General features: G+C 42.9%; 1 protein-coding gene across 9 annotated transcripts in view; it reads left to right on the top strand.

The window, feature by feature from the left end:
- The window catches only part of LOC105569207 (tensin-3), a 196,057-nt gene that overhangs the window by 115,452 nt on the left and 63,819 nt on the right, over window positions 1–16,786 (top strand). The window contains exon 1 of one of the 9 annotated variants that reach the window (XM_012025457.1): window positions 13,703–13,869. The exons of the other annotated variants lie outside the window; for them this stretch is intronic. Coding sequence (XP_011880847.1) covers window positions 13,810–13,869 — 60 coding nt within the window. The 5' untranslated portion in view covers window positions 13,703–13,809. Of the gene's footprint in view, window positions 1–13,702; window positions 13,870–16,786 lie in introns of those variants that run through there. 9 annotated transcript variants of the gene reach the window in all.

Consider the following 16,786-nt stretch of genomic DNA (forward strand, 5'->3'; position numbering starts at 1 on the left):
ACGGTGCAGAAATTATTGCAATTTAGTCTTACATACCTCGCAAGATTCAATTTGGAGAAAGAACACGCGCGATTTCTTCACGATGATGCGGCGCATTAGATTTTTCCAATGAGGAATTAATTGTTAAAATTTAGGAGAAATAAGAATTATTTATGCACTTGTTAAAAAATTATTCGACGTAATGAAACAATACCCGTGACTACAGTTTTACACATTTGTTATAATTGCAGTCTTAATTAGATTCAGATCTAGAATTGTTAGGCGATTGCCCTGCAAGTATTGAAAAGGAACTTCACTGTCGAAACGTTGTGTCTCGAACGAAGAAACATTTCAGCCAGTTACGTCGAATAATTTTTAAACCTCCGTTGTTTTATTCACTGGCGAAGAAAAGAACTTCAACTTGATATGATTTATACATTTCAGAAAAATTGTTTTATTAATTAATATCGGCATTTTTAGCCTGGGGTACTTATGTAATCTTATGCGTACAGATAGAAATGACAGCGTGCTAAAAGTTTCGAGGTACGTACCGTTTAAAAACCAGAGCGGAATTTCCTCCGCGATGTCTTATCTTGCCGCGAATATCGTCCACCCAATCTCGCGTACCTCCGTCGTGAAATCACGAGCGACATTTTGCGACGCCACCTGAGCTCGCGACGCCCGCGGTGCCTCGCGAAAGGTAACGAGAAACAATTTCTTCCGACACGACCGCGCCGTGCAAAATGTTGAGCTGTAAGTCGCGCAGCAGGACGCGGACCGCGGCGACATTTTCCCCGAAAGACCAATAAACTTTTATCTCAGTCATACGCGAAAGGCGACGAAGCGTCGCTGTGTTCTCTTCGCTGTGCCAAGCCTCGTCGCGAGTGCGAGCGTCGCGCAAGTGAGCGCTGAGCCGGGGTCTCAGAAATCCTCCGGGGTATATCAACCACCATTTGAGGTTCCGTCGTCCATGTAGGTCAGGGATCGAGGCACCGGTGAGCTTTCGCAGAGTGCGATACATACGCGATACACGATACGTGAGCACGTTCAATGTGCATTCTGCATGCATTCAATGTCGCAACCGATTTCGCTCACCAAACAACGCGCGACAGCTGCATATGGAATATTTTTAGTCGCAAATTTGCGTTCCCATGAAAGAAACTACTTACGATACTCTGGCTTTGTGGCTTTTCAAGGGCGCATTCGCCAGATTTTTTTTGGGCAATATCTGCAACTTGGAAATTTTTTTTAATCTAATGTTAACAGCTTGGAAATTTGTTGTACAATTTTCCCCCGATTGTTTTCCAAATCTGATATGAATGTCGAGACGAACGCAGGTTGCGCATTTTAATTCAATGCGAGCCGGCTGCTCGCGAAAGCTTTCAAAGCCGCCTGCAATTGTTGGAAAATAAGGAGTCCTCTAGCTCACAGTGTACTGAATTTGTTTTCTCTCTCTCTCTCTCTTTGTCATATCATGCGTCAATTCTACGTGTTGTTATAGCGGTGCTTGCGTCACTACGGAAAACACGTATATACGTGTCGAGGCGTATACAGGTTTACGCACAGTATTGTCCCCGCGAGACTATCGGTATGCAAGCCGTACATCCAATTGAACCGGTCGAGCAGCCGAGGGGGCGGTCACCCCCGACGTTGGTGCCATTGTGCTCGCGCTGTGGGATCTGGTTCTGGGTCAGCGTGGTTTAATGAGAAACTATCGGGCTTATATATACGTGGCCATCGCGGCGTACTCGTTATGCAAAACTCGCACACAAATTGAATTTCTCCCGGCGACGCGAGTTTGTCTTTTATGGAATTAAGTCCCGCCCGTCGCGCCGCGAGAGAGAAATGTTTGACGTGACGTTTAGGGATTAAGGTCGTCCCATTCGCGCGCGACTGGCAGATGAAGATCTCTTCCTGGCCGCGCTGTCGGGAAGCGGACTAAGACAGCGAATACGTAATTGCGAAATTAGCGCCGGCGTTTGTTACGGGGAAACGGGATTAGAATTTATTTCCACGGGCAACCTTATTTCCGTCTGTCTGAGGCTTCTGAGGCTTTGCCATTGGTGTTTCTTGGGAGTAAAGGGAGAGGTAAACTGGAACGAATACGTAATATAAAAGTCCACTTACCGACGTTAATACAGTTATCGGTTCTTATTACAGTCTCTCAAAAGGTTCCACTAGATTTAGAATGTCGGACTTGTCAGGCCTTGATTGAAATAACCACATCATTGAACAATCCCCCGTATCTTCCACCAGGTATATAGTACTGCAAATGAAATAGCGACCGCAAATAACGCAACCTGGCAACTTACAGCGGTTTATTACCGTAGTTGCGATTGCGGTGATACCGCACGCGTATTTACACCGTCGCGCATGGAGATACAGCGCGCCGCGAAAAAGTGAAACGCTCGTCAGGCGAACAATAAATTAGGATCTCGTTCTCGCAGATTTTATCTCCCCAGATAAAACTACCATGTTTGCACCCGTGTTGTAATATCTTACACTAATCTTGTTTTCGCCAAATTTCCTCGCGGATTCATCCCCGACGAAAGGTTACGCTTGATACACCGACCAAATCGATACGGTTACATCGACGCTTCATTTATTATTCCGAAGCCCACGACGATCCCATTTTTTTTTATATTGCCGACCTAATTACGTAATTATGACCTGGATTTCACGTTATCGCAGACTATCGCAGTTAGCAGACTTCAAACGGGTATGATACACCACATCTCTGACATAAGAAAGTTATCGCTAGATAGAGAAGCATTAAAGCAGGGAAAATTTTTAAGTTATCGATGGACGTTGAAAATAAAATAAAATAAGAATTTGAAAAGTTTTAATTAAAGCTGCGTTAGATTACGCAAAAGTACTGTTATTTGTGGTATTTAAATGTTTGAAAAATTTTTATGTTATCGCTGTATCGCGTGAACCAGCAATTTCCTATTCGAATTTATTTGTCTTAGCCGAACAATTATTTCAATATATTTTGACCTCTGCTATTTCGACATTCCAACATACTTCAAGATCGGAATTTCCGCCACACTTGTCCGGCGGAGATTCAACGCGAGATCGAATTTTGCGGCACAAATCGAATTATCTGCCGCGGCTCAATTATGCGTGCGATTGCAATTTGATATCGTTAACACATTAGCACTGATTAATGGCGGCCGTCGATATCGGTGGCCTCTTTGGGAAATTCCTTATTTACGTAATAGGTACCAGACAAAGAGGCTGCTTATTTTAACGGATAGCTAAACGGAGCGACTCTGACAATCTTCTCGGAGGATCGATAATATGATTTACTACGATATCGCCGTGCAGTACATGAATAATAGCAAAATTTTGATTAACATCTGTGCCAGAGGGGGCGAAAATTAATAAACCAACAGGAACAATCCTCAAGGTCGCCAGCAATAATTACCAACTTCAAGTTTGACCGTATCTGGCAATTTTTATGTTGAAGGCTGGCTAAAAGAAAATTAATAAATTGAAGCGCAGAAGTAGAAATAGATATTACTAACGAATACACATTGCCTGTTTAGATGAAGCTTATATGACAACGCGATATACATTATTATGGCATTATTATGACGTTTTTCAGACTGACAGGTCCGCATTGCTATTATTAATGCTAATTAATGCCGCCATATTATTATGTCAAACGAATACGCGGCATTTACATGTAGCCACCACCAATTAGCAAAGTTGGTTATTGCCACATTGAATTAGTTGAGCATTGTATAACTCTTCATTAGCATCTGCGCAGTGTACACCGGGTTCTTTTCATTTGCCGCAGAGCTTGTTTATTTCGCCTCTAGAGTCATTAAAGTCACGAAACGTAGCCGGCCTCATTCTTTTTCAAAGCGGTTACATTCTTCGGAATTATCCTAAGCCGTATTTAAGAGCCCCCGCCCGCCCTCGCGCCCTCCCCTTCCCTCCGCTCCGCTCTAATCGCGTATATTCCGGCGCGTAGAAACGCGCAGGTGCATTATCGTGCGGTTACTATAAATAGTACGTATCATGCCATGCACCATAGTACGTAATTTACCAGACGTCATAATCGCGGGTGCGGCGCGCGTCACGATTACACCGGGAGTGAGTGATAGCGCGAGTCGAGAATCGCCCCCGCTCTGAAAAGCCAGAGCCCTCGACCAGATTACCTGCGATATGCAAAGAGAAGTCACTAACCCGCCCGCAAGTACGTCGCCTTAGGTGAGGTCCGTGTCGGGCTAGTCGTCGTAGGACTTCCACGACGTCGCATCGTCGACGAGAAATGACGACGATAACGACGGCGTCGTATATAGATATAGCGCGTCGTGATTAATCCGCGACGCTTTTTACTAGCGCCGAGGTGCTCGCCGCGGCGAGTTAATTAGCCGGGAATGGATCCCGCGGCGCGGATCGGGAGACGGCGAGCGCATCTTTCGCTAATTAACGTCTCAATCGCCGAATCTCGTTGCGATCGGCAAAGCGCCGAATACGGCCGCGCGCCACAATCATCCCGCAACAATCGTTACGGCGACGTAACTCCGCGATGTAACGCCGCGATAACTGCAACGACCGCTCGTGCTGCGCTCGTAAAAGTCACCGGCTCGGCCGGAATAATGGAGCGACGTTTTAACACGGCCGGGCTCGCTCGCCACGAGCGTCGATTTTTACCACCAGATATTTGAATTCGTCCTGCTGTGAGTTATGCTCTCCAGCATTGCCGGAAGTCGTTCCGCGTTGCGAGTGTATGACGACAATAAAATTTTCACGAGCGCAGTTGTGATTTGGGAACCTCAGGAAATTGGGTTCCGATCGTTCCGTACGGGCGTACGGAGATCGGGATTAGCAAATTCAAGTGTAATCGAGCAGTAGCGTACTGTATTCGAGTATGCTCAAGTCGTGTCAAATCTCCTTCTTCCTCGTGTTAGGCTTAAAAGCCTGTTTTATCCAGTTCGTTCTGGTACAGTACTTTGAGCATTTACTTCGTCTTCGGTAGGCTGCTAATTTTGCCGAAGGAAACCTCCAATCTGGAGGGCTGTACCCAAGGATATGTGTGGCAGGATACTATACCACTTCCCTTCGGAAAATTCCGAAAGAACCAGTGGTGCTCGTGGATTTAAACTCGGATCTTTTCCTTCGTTTGTTTACTAAGGCCCGGTTTCACCAACGTCGTTTAACTTTAAGCTTAGCTTGATTCGTTCTTTGTCTCTTTCCAACTGTTACTTTAGATAGAGACAAACATGAATTAAACTAAGATTAACGTTGAGCGACGTTTGGTGAAACTGGGCCTAAGCAGCGCACTTTTCTCTGCGCCACACTCGCCACTGTGTCAAATCTGTTTTATTAATATCTCGATATCGTAATAAATTAACGTAAAGGAAATATATTATATTTTAGGGATTATAAAGCAACGGTTAAACGTTTCAGCGCAACCAGTGCTCTTGCACGTTCTAACGACGCGAATATTAAATACGTCGGCGATTAATCTCGCCTCTCCGCATGCTCGCTAATTTTCCATCCGCTTTAACTAAAGTTCCATTAAGGGCTCTCTTGCCCTTCGTCCTTGCCTCCGCTCTTTGCGGCACGTATTCGCCAAAAGGGTTTAAGGTTAAGAGGGTCGGCAGTTGAAAAAAAAAAGGAACGGAAAAGAGGAGCAGCGGATCCTTGAGAATCCTGCAGCTGCCAGTCATCATCGGTGCAAGAAACGTTGTACGCGTGTTCCGCGTCTAACCGTTTCGACGAAAGGTCGGGAAACAGGACCGGAGGTTGTTAGACCGTTGACAGGATACAACGCGGTCCATAATGACGCAGCTGGATACGCAATCTCTTGTTATCCCGCGAATTTTTCGATGACTTTTGCCACTCGCCGTTTCACCGAATTTCGCCGCGCAAAAATGCACGGTGCGTGGCGCATATTACGATTTGCATATTCATGTTTGTGTCACCAGTTTGCATAACTAACGACGGAACGTACATCTCGCGGTGTTTCACCTACTACGTAGGATTGTTTTGTTGTGTGTTTCGCCAATGAAATAGTATTTTCTCTTTTGTTCGCAAGTAACAAAAATTGTACTTTAAACGTACACTTGTTACTTCGAAACGTGACTCGGCAGTTGATTGAAAAACTTTACACCTTACTTTTTCTCTTTTTGTGGGTAATTTTATTTAGTCTCTAAATTTGTTCTATAATTAATGGTTTTCTGTTTGACGAAGGATGTGCTGCAAGATAAAAATGTCGATCGAAGTGTGGATACTGTGTAATATTCCCGTTAATTAAGCACATTTATTCACGGGGATGTCTTTATTTCCTTCCCTGACAACTCTTTCAGAACCTTCGGCATAAACTTTTCCAACATTAATTTAATTTCATAAACGATAATGACGAAAATTTTCATTGGAATCCTGGTGGAATCCTGTTGCTGCGCGTTACGGTTTATTTCACAAACAGATTTTACCCGATGATATAACATATTTCTCTCCAGCATTCAAATTTGCGAGCTAAATACCTATAAATATTTGTTATCACGAATCGCTAAACAATAATTTGTATTTCCACAACAACTCGATAGGGGTATTGAATTACCGTTTGTTGCAACAGATGCGTGTTTATCGATATTTTAGAATTACACGGACTATATAATTCACTTGATTATTGCGTAGCTATAATTTATTCAAGGCGACTACAATATGACGTCATTAATATTGCTTTTAATTCTTTACAGATTAACAGTAATGGCAATTTATTATTGCAGCGAATCTAAAAGCTTAAATAGAATTGCGTCGTATCGTACATTATTGAATACTTCACTACGTTCGTCTACAAACGTCATCGGTCAAAGTCACTGTCAATTCTATGAAATATCGCGAGGTAACTGTCGCCGAACTTGAAACTGTCATTGCGGCCGATGTTTTTCTTTTTCAAATTCTCGCGTTTCCCTTTTGAGAGGGTACATCAGCCGACGACACGCGTCTCTAACATCTGCCGTGCACGCGTAAATGTTACGGATTTATTTACGGTAACCGAGAAGGGGTTGCACCGTGCTCCTGGATTCGATCTTTAACAGAACGAAAGAAGAGCGACGCACTCTCGGTGCAGGCACCAGACGCGATCTGTTAAGCGCGTGCCCGCTTATCGGAAGCATAATTTCCGGGTAAATTTAGATACGCGCGGCTTCGAGAGTCTAAACAGTTTCTGCGTATATTAGACACAGTACCGTCAAATTTTTATTATATATATTATACATTAGTATATAATAGTGTATAATTAGTTTCGTACAATAATTATATAATTTTCTGCAACAAATAGGGCTGCATTTTCTAGGGCGCAGCCTAAGACCCGCCGCTTAATAACTTTTTAGCGAGGAAAGTAACAGACGGGTAGATGATTAGCTAATCATATCATGCTCGATTTGAGCATCGTGATCCCAATAGAGGAGTGTTTATGGCAGGATACTCTCGGTGGGTTGCCTCTTCATCATGAAACGTGGCGATCGGGTAAAAACCAATTTTTTCTTGACTTGAACTTCGATCTTCGGCTCGTTAGTGCACGTATCTCCACGCCACGATCGCCACAGATCCCAAGGTAAAAGATGAGTCCTTCGAAGGGAGTGCAAACCGGAAGCGCGAACGCAATGTTTTCCAGACTACCTTGGCAGATAAGAGTAAAACGAAGCGTCCATCGAAGGTGCGGGACACTCTCGGCGACACATCGCATGCCGCATAATGCATAAAAGAGATTTATTCTAGAAGCACACTCGGCTTTCCCAGTAACCGTGTCAGTTTATGCAAGGGAAAGAGAGACGAGAAATGGAGAAGGAGAGAGAGAGAGAGCAAGAAGGGGGGAGATAGAGAGAGGAAAGAGAAAGTTTCTCTTCGAGTTCCGTGCGTTTATCAGAGTTTGCATTTTTCTATACGCTGCTGACACATTCTTTCGCCCGAACGATTTGTCATTATTCTATATAGCGTCACGGTATATACACGCAACTTCAGCCATCCCAAACGTTACTCTCTCTCTCTCTCACTCGCGATTTTCTCCCTTTTGTCCAATAGCAAATCGTAGCTCTTTAATGCCCATAGTAATTTCGTACCACTCCTATGATCCAAAGAATGTAAAGTAATTATAGTCTATTGAACGGTTCCACGAGTAAAAGAATCCATTCGCGGACTAAAGTACTTACCGTCTTTCTTCCACGAAAGAAAGCACGGGAGCTTTCATTGTTATAAAGACGGAGATTTAACAATAATGCAATTACTTAATCCAATATTTGATTACTTTTATTGTAATCGTTACATTTTCTTACATCGCCAGATAGCAGCGTTTCAACAACAATCTCTTCGTAAGGTTTTTAAAAAGTATATAATATCCACATTTGTATTTTGTTGGCATAATGTCTATAAGACAGTTTCTTCCGGAAGTATGAAAACATGTCTAGATATCTGCGCCTATCGAGGGTCCCGGTATTGTCTCCAGCCTTTTTTTTTATCATCTCCGACCATCTATCCACGTCTCGTCTTTTACCGATTGCTCGGGGTAAAGATTCGATGCGTCGAAGGGGTGGCTGGCGCGCCGCTCTAAGTGCATCGAAATTTATGAACTGTCTTGCTTGCAGCCGTTCCGCCGAGGAACCTTCGATGCCGCTGAAGGATTAATGCTCCGCTTCTCGCCAGGATTTTATGTCGGAAGCATGAAAAATGTTCCGCCCGCTTTGCTCGCCGGTAAAATACCACCACTACCGCCGCCGCCATCACCACCGTGCGCGCCCCCGCATTAGCGTCTTCCGCGGCTATCCCGCCGGTGCACTTTAAAGCGGCGACCTTCGCCGCGAGAGAGCTTTAATTGGTTTCGCGAGCGATGCGTGAACGCGCACCGACACACGCGCGCGCGCGCCATGAAATTGCTTTCTCGCCTGCATTTGCATCCCGAAATTCGATGCGATTTCTCATCGGACGCGGCGGCGTCGGATTTAAATTCGCGCGACAGACACGAGTGTCCGTCCGTGAGCTACGCTCGCAAAATAAATTGTTGGCTAATTAGCGATTAAAGAGTCAACGGCGAGATTAATGGCTCTCGGTGCACGTCGCGCCGAGACGCTCGCGTGATCTTGGTTTGTTAGCGCCACTGAAAAATCATGCAAACGCGCGATTCTTTTGCGGTAAAGTTCCTTTCAGATATATATAACTTCAAGCATTTATTAACTCTAACATACCCGAGGCCTGCATATTTACGCATATATTTTATTAAGAAGATCCTTCAGCCGTTTTTTTGCCGACACAGTCAAATGTAGTTTTTGCGCTTGTAATTCCTTTTATTGGTTTTTATGCACAACATAATGCCAGCATAAGTTGCGGACCGCATAGCAGAACATTTTCATACTTGATTGCACTCGGTTCAAAAGTCTAATAAAAAAATGGTATTTAAAATTTGCAATTTGTAGTTTGTGTTAAATTTGAAATTGGCTTTAAGAAATTGCAAAATTCTTCCATGTGATTAAAGTACGCATAAAGACAAAACAGGGACAGTCGACTTTATGTAAAAGAGGAAGAGGAATTTAAAATATTATCTTATAAGTGTTTGTGGTTAAGTTAGGTGACAGCTTCACATAGTAATATTTTTAATTTCTCCTCGTTGTTCACAAAGTCAATTGTCCCTAGTTTTGTCTGTATGCGTCTTTAATCGTGTGGGAGAATTTTGCAATTTTATAAAGCCAATTTCAAATTTAACACGAACGACAAATTGAAAATTTGAAATACCAATTTTTTTATTAGACTTTTGAACCGAGCGTTATCAAGTATGAAAATGTTCTGCTATACGTTCCGCAACTTATGCTGGTATTATTTTGCATAAACACCAATAAAAAGAATTACTAGCGCAAAAACTACATTTGAACTGTGTCGGTAAAAAAGATAACTGAGGGATCTTAACAATGAATTTTATAATCATATCAGACTATTCTCAATTTGTATTATATCATAGAAATCAGTAGTAATTTTTCTGCATCATATTATGAATCATAACTTTTCCTCAGTTTAATTTTCTGTATCTTGTATGTATATACAGAATAATAATTAGTCGTATTGACTCGATTTCGAGCATTCCGACCACTCGTATATATATCTGAATCAGATATATGGGACCTACAATTTTATGCCGGTTCCGAACGGCTCTGGCGAGAGGTTTTCTTGGTAAATATATACTCTCGGTGACTTGTTTCGTCCTGCCGAGAGGTGACGATCGAATAAAAACCGACGATGTCCAGTCGGATTTGAACTCGGCTCACTAGAGTTGACTAGAACAGCACTTAGCTGTCTGTGCCACGGTCGCCACACAAAAAGTACAATCTTTATCGTATAAAAACAATACCGCCGTGCGGTTTGTATACACGTTACCTAAAGCGCACGCGCGCGTTTGTTGAAGATAATGAAATGCGCTCGTGTTAAAACGTCGTATCTTTTTCGTTCGTGCATCGTTTACGGGTAGTGTACATGAAAACAGGGAAAAGGGAGAAACAAGAATTTATCTTGCCCGAGTCACCCACCGGCCATGTAAAAAATGATGCCACGGACCGCCCACCGGGACGATCTATCGATCGCGAATCTCCGTCGTAATGAAAAGACGCCCTGGCTCTCCGAAGTTCCTTGTTCGAAGATCGTCGATCTTCATTGCTGCCACAATGCCGCGAGGATTTTTCTTGTGCTCGGGACTTTATTCGTACGCGATGTGTATCGCATGCCGAATGGCGCATAAAAGTATTTGCAAGCTTGCAATTTCGCTAAGAAGCAGAGCATATTTCTGCCCTCTTAGATATTTCTCGCACACTGAAAACGACGATTATCAATTTAACGCTTTTTAATCGTAGGAACTATCTGATACGTTGTTTTTGTATAATTAATAATTTCTGTGTTATACATTCACAGTCACGTTTCAAATAATAATAGTAAATACGAATTTTATTAATTTGTTTTTACGCGAACGTAACACGCGTTTTTTTTACTTTCATGTAATTATTTGGTCGGGTGGGAAGGTAATAATGGGGATACATCGTGGGGATGATTGTACTGTGTTTTAAAGACTTGACGATTTAAGTCGGCGCGCAGTTTTCGTTTCGAATACTGTCACGATAGGTTGCAGCCGGGAATCAACATTAGACTGTTCATTGCGATAAATACATTCCACGTGGCTTGGTCGTCGAATTGGTTGAGATTCAAGTCCAGGTTCAAACCCTGGTTGAGGTAATATTTTTCGCGATAAATTTAAAATATGAAATATTGAGACACCAACCCCCTGTCGCGGCTCTTCATTTCTTCGCGTTTATCACATTTGAGCCGTACGAATTTTATTAATTTGTCAAATCATTAAACTTCCTTTCGATCGTTAACTGCTACCATAACGACGTTTCGAAAGTTATACGGACACGCGAAAAGAAATACAAGTGCGTAATGACCGAAAGAAATCTCTGAAACTTTAACGACGTTCAGATTCTATTCTTGGCGGTTAGTCGTGAGCCCTCGAAAATAAAGATTCGTCGACATTGTGATTTTACCAGCGGCTACGACTAAGATTGAATTCTATTAATACGGCGCGTGAAATGGCTATCGATCGTTGTTATTGTTCCGACGTTGGCGGTTCCTGTTTCCTGTACTTGTGCAGAAATCACAGCTAATTTTAGGCGAATGAAACGTAAGACCTGTATATAGCGCGGCGCATTTTCTTTTCTTCGCCGTTCGACAGTATTACCACATCCTCTCCTCCTTTGATATGGGGAAATAAACAAAACTAAAAAGAACCGTCGTTGATCAGCTGAAGCTAAATGTTTATTCGTCGCAGCGCAATTTAGTATAACATTATTAAGGCGATGTTAAATTTATCTCGAAGAAAAATTCTCTTGGATAACTTCGACGTTGTTTTCGTAACACGGTCTTTGTAACATCGCACTTGTTCATTATATCACGAGTCCTTATTGAAGTATTTCGCAGCATAATCGAGCGGAGTAATTAAACTACTCTGTTCGGGATCATTAATCTCGCGTTATCATGAATCAAATAATAATTGACGATGGCAGCGTACAGTCGGCGACGAAAGTGAGCCTGATGCATTTTCGTAAATTAAAGAAGAAGACCATTGATCAATTGCGCCCAATCAGAATACGATCGCGGATCAAGGACGACGATGACACGGCGGGATCGGGAGAACACGCGGATCGAGACAAATGATCGGTCTCGCGAACCGGTTTAGGCGGTAAAAGTGACGGAGCGTCTCGGATCGAAACTATATCGATAATCGATCGAGATAGAGCGGGGAATAATAATTTAAAGCCGCCGCCTATAATCGTAAAATAAATCCGTTACGCGTCGCGGCTTGGCCGGGATAAGATTGATCGGTCCTCCGATGCGCCATTGTTGAATGTAATGGAATTTAATTTAATCCACACTATTATGAATAGCTCGCAACGAAACGGAGAGTTGACGCCGCGAATCTTAACGAGAATGTGACGGGATTGTCTACCGCGATAAACTAATTAGTTTTTTATTAATATTCCAAAATTGTGAAGGCTCCCAGAAGAAAATTAAGGAAGGAGAAGTGCCAATGTGAGCCACAAAATGAACGGATCTCAGTTCTCACAGTACGAATTAAAATTCTCTCTTTAATGGTATCAAGTATAAATACGTTTCGACCCTTCTTCGGGTCTTCCTCTCCCTAGTTTTTTATTTCCACATTTTATCATCACTTTTGCGTTCGACTCTAATGTTTGTTCGCCAAAAATGAGAGAGAAACGAATGCACGCTATTCCCATAATCGTTGTCTCGAAATTGAAGATCTGTCTGTGACCAAAATGTAATGATGATTACGATACTTATTCGCTCAAAAACTCACGATATATTTTTCATTTGCACGCGCGAGGAAAATTAAAATCACGTTTACTTCGCGTAAATATCGTACAGTATAGCGCGAGCATTTTCTAGACATGAAAATTTACAAAGTAATTTAGATTTTGAAGAAAGGTTGACGTGGCGATCTCGATTGTTGAAAAATTTATCATTTTTACGCTCCGGGATAACGTAAAATAGCACCTGAATTCGTTCCAGCGAGTTTTTTTATTTATATTCCAATGCCAGAGAGAGAGACAGAGACACCCCCGAGAAATTTTGCATGGTTTCGTGGTGCAAAAACGTGATATGCAACGCATTGTCGAAGGACACGAGCTGTCGGAGCAATGACGGTGATAACTGAAAAAGCCGGGAACTGTCAGACGAGGAGGACGTTGGTACACGCGGAGGAAGGCAACGGCGACGGACACAGCGCGCGCGAACCAGCCCGGGGCATCACGCATGCGTGTTCCTTATGTCTAAGCGCTATCGCTATCCATGCGTGCTCCGAAACGCGCGAGCTCTCCATTCGTGCTCCGTCGGCTTTTGCCATCGAACGTGCCGCGTCCTTCCGGGCCGTCTGGACGGAACCGAATCTCAAATTTCTTCCCCGAGGACCGGTCCAGGTCCCTCATGTTAGAATTAAGACAGTAACAATTCATTAGTGACCGCTTCGCCTTGATCGAACGACGTGTCGATCGAGTTTGCGATGCGATTGAAGGGGTGAAACAAGAAAAAACTGTCGGGAAGTGACATCCTGTCGGCGGTCGCGGGATGCCGGCACGGCGCGCGCGAGTAACTTCCGGGGTGTCTGGTGAACCGTCGACGGATCGCCGGTGAAAAAGTGCGCGGTGGATCGGTCAGATGTGACGTTGAGCCGCAGGGTCGTTGCGCTTATTGTTAGTGTGGAGATAGTCGGAGACCGATATAGTTGTCCTTTTTTTTCGGGGGGACTGACAGCCGGCCGACAACATGCTGTCGACGGTCCAGTGTCATGGCGATGTACATCGGAATTATCACGTCGTTTACACGGTGAGTCTTCGCGGATCGAGATCGCTTGGCTCTTGGTTGTCAAACGATTTATCTTAAGCGCCGATAATCTCCGGACGGCAGTGAGATTTTGACCTCGCGGCGCGATATAATCGAGAGTTGATTTGAAAACAGCGCAATTATAAAAATTTATGTCAGTATATGCGGAAGAAATATAACGCGCTATATGATTTAAAATTAATATTGAAAATAACGCAACGATATGTTGGAAGTTTCTGTTTGAGAGAAATCTCATTCATCTTACGATGGAATCAATATTTTATTTTTGTAATGAAATTATGCATTAGAATATATCGGAGACGGGGTTACTGTAAAATTTTCCGTAATCTACTTTGCACTTGGTTACAGTTACAACACGTTTAAAGTTGAGTCGTTTGAGGCAGTAAATATGCTTCTTATATTCAAGTAGTCTGACGAAATAAAAAGTAGCATGCGAAAGTATTATGCGATAAAAATGGATGAGCGAATGAGGAATGTGGCGGCGTAATTCGTAATCGAGTAGAATATTCGAGGAAGTAATGTAACGACGGTGATGTAAGGTAATGGCGACGGTGTGTTACGTTATTCCGCGAAGTTCCTACTTCGTGTAGCACGTTTGAAATAAGAATCGCCTCGATGAAATTTCATGACGCACTGCCGGCTGCGGGAAGGATCGCGAAATATTAAGAATGCTGTTAAATCGCAGCGCCAAATCTTTTTGCGAACGCCGCTATGGCCGATAATAACCTTTCGCCTTTTTCGTAGGGCAAACCTCGTTTTCCCGCTCGCAAACATTCCCGTAAAAATTCCGGCTATAATTTACGAGCAAAAATGTATGTAAATTTTTTTTTAACCATTTCTGACAGTTATCGGCACGACATTTCGATGCGATATTTGAATTATCGTTTGCATATATGGAAATCGCAATAGTGTAGCAAATATCGCAAACGTTATGCGTCCTACTCTCTCGGCATCGGATTTTTATGACAGGCCTTTATCGAAATTGAAGTCGATTTTCCCTTGACGGAAATTAGATGGAAAGTCTGATAATGATATAAAATGTCTAACGTTAAACATTGAAGAAGTACAATATTGTACGAGTGCAATTTGAAATGACACATGTGTCAATGAAGAAGAAAATAGTTTTTAATTTAACGTAACTTTTGAGTAAACTCCATTTTCATTTTGATTCACACACAAAGACAGATTCAAGACAATATCAATCTTTCGATTGCCGACCGGCAATCTCTCGTTCAAGTTTTATCACGTTACAGTACGATGTAGTCGAGGACATGTTACGTGAGAAACGATTTAATTTTGACGTACGTGAGAACCTGAAATTTCTCCCTTATCATAAGCCATAAAATAGCTTTCGCTGATATCGCGAAGGAGTGGTCATAATGCGATGTTCGACAGTAATCCTTAACAGGCTGGATCAATTCCCGTCGATTCCTTTTGAAATCCCGTTTATATTGGTCGGCCACGGATAAGTATCGAATACATATCGCGACCTCACGGCGCCTTGCGTCACTCATCTATTCTCGTTCGACTTTATCGCCGGCGCAAAGAACGCGTTCGCCCTGGCGTCACGCGGAATTTTAAGATGGCAATTCCATAGACTCGCGGAAAATACGCTGCTGCCGACCGTTACGCGGATATCGAATAAGAGACTCGACATCCGGTCCGAATATAAGCACCTCTCGCTATACTAATTCGACAGGATAATTGTTCCATTTTTGCTGCCGCATTGATTAAGAACGAACGTTAATTTTATTGTTCATTAAAAGTACAATACATTCTTTTTAACTACAATTCATTACATTAACAAAATAGTATTCATATAATACATGGCGCGCGAATGAATATATTACAAATATAGGTTACAGATTTATTATAAATGGAGATTAATCGATCCAAGTTTGCGAAAGAATTGCAGTTATTCATGCATTGGCGCAAAAAGTAAAACGGAAAGAAGGCGAGCGCGGACCCGATAGCGCGCTCGCGATTTAAATAATCTCTCGCAGTTCTTTTTAAATCATCTGGCAAATTGCAAACTAAAATATTGCGATCCATCAGCCAGTGCTCGCCGATAGCGCAAACATTCTCGACATTGATTTATGAAACCCGTATCACTATATTCGTACCAACAACAGATTTCTATACCAGTGCGTCGCGTCGGTCGTTTCCTTCTTTGTTTTCCTTTGTATCGTCGTGTCATTGTCGCGCGGCAACGTAGGGACGAAATCTGAGTTAGATTAAATGAATTGGCAGCCATCTGGCGTATCGCCGAATCATTCTACACTAGAAAGATTGCGAAACACAATAACAATATATAAGAATAAGAAAGAAACGAAAGGAAAGAGATGAATTAATTTATTATCGGAACAAGACGGTAGGATAACAAATACAACTTATATGTTCGCCTTATCACTTTTGATTCTATTTCTGTTTTACATTTTATATTTATATACTTGTGTGTGTGTGTGTGTGTGTGTGTTGGCTCTTAAATCCGTCACCGTTAACGCCTCGATACAGACAAATGCTTCCCAATCGCGGCTTAACGAATCGCCGTTGATCTAGAACAGCTTGACGGAAACGGTCAGGCTCGCAAGGTGCGTCAAATGATTTAAGTTTCCGCCCAACACGTGAAACAACATAAGCGCTTGGAAAGTGTCGGAGAAAGTTCGTAGGACTCGGGGTGGATTCGCGCCGGGCGGGGTATGCGAAGTCGTTAAAGTGTGCTGCTCGGAATTCTTCGGGATACTCTTTGACCTATTTGATCCGCCATGGGAAGCGTAACGTACAGTTTGTAACGTAACACGTAGGCTATTAACAATTCTATTTCGGACCCGTTATGGGAAGCGTACGTGTGACCTGTAACGTAATATGTGGCAATTCCAGCTGTTAACGATTCCACTAT

This window comes from Vollenhovia emeryi, unplaced genomic scaffold (genome assembly GCF_000949405.1).
Source record: "Vollenhovia emeryi isolate VEMERY1.0 unplaced genomic scaffold, V.emery_V1.0 DF939125.1, whole genome shotgun sequence".
In the NCBI taxonomy this organism is placed as follows: Eukaryota; Metazoa; Arthropoda; class Insecta; order Hymenoptera; family Formicidae; genus Vollenhovia; species Vollenhovia emeryi.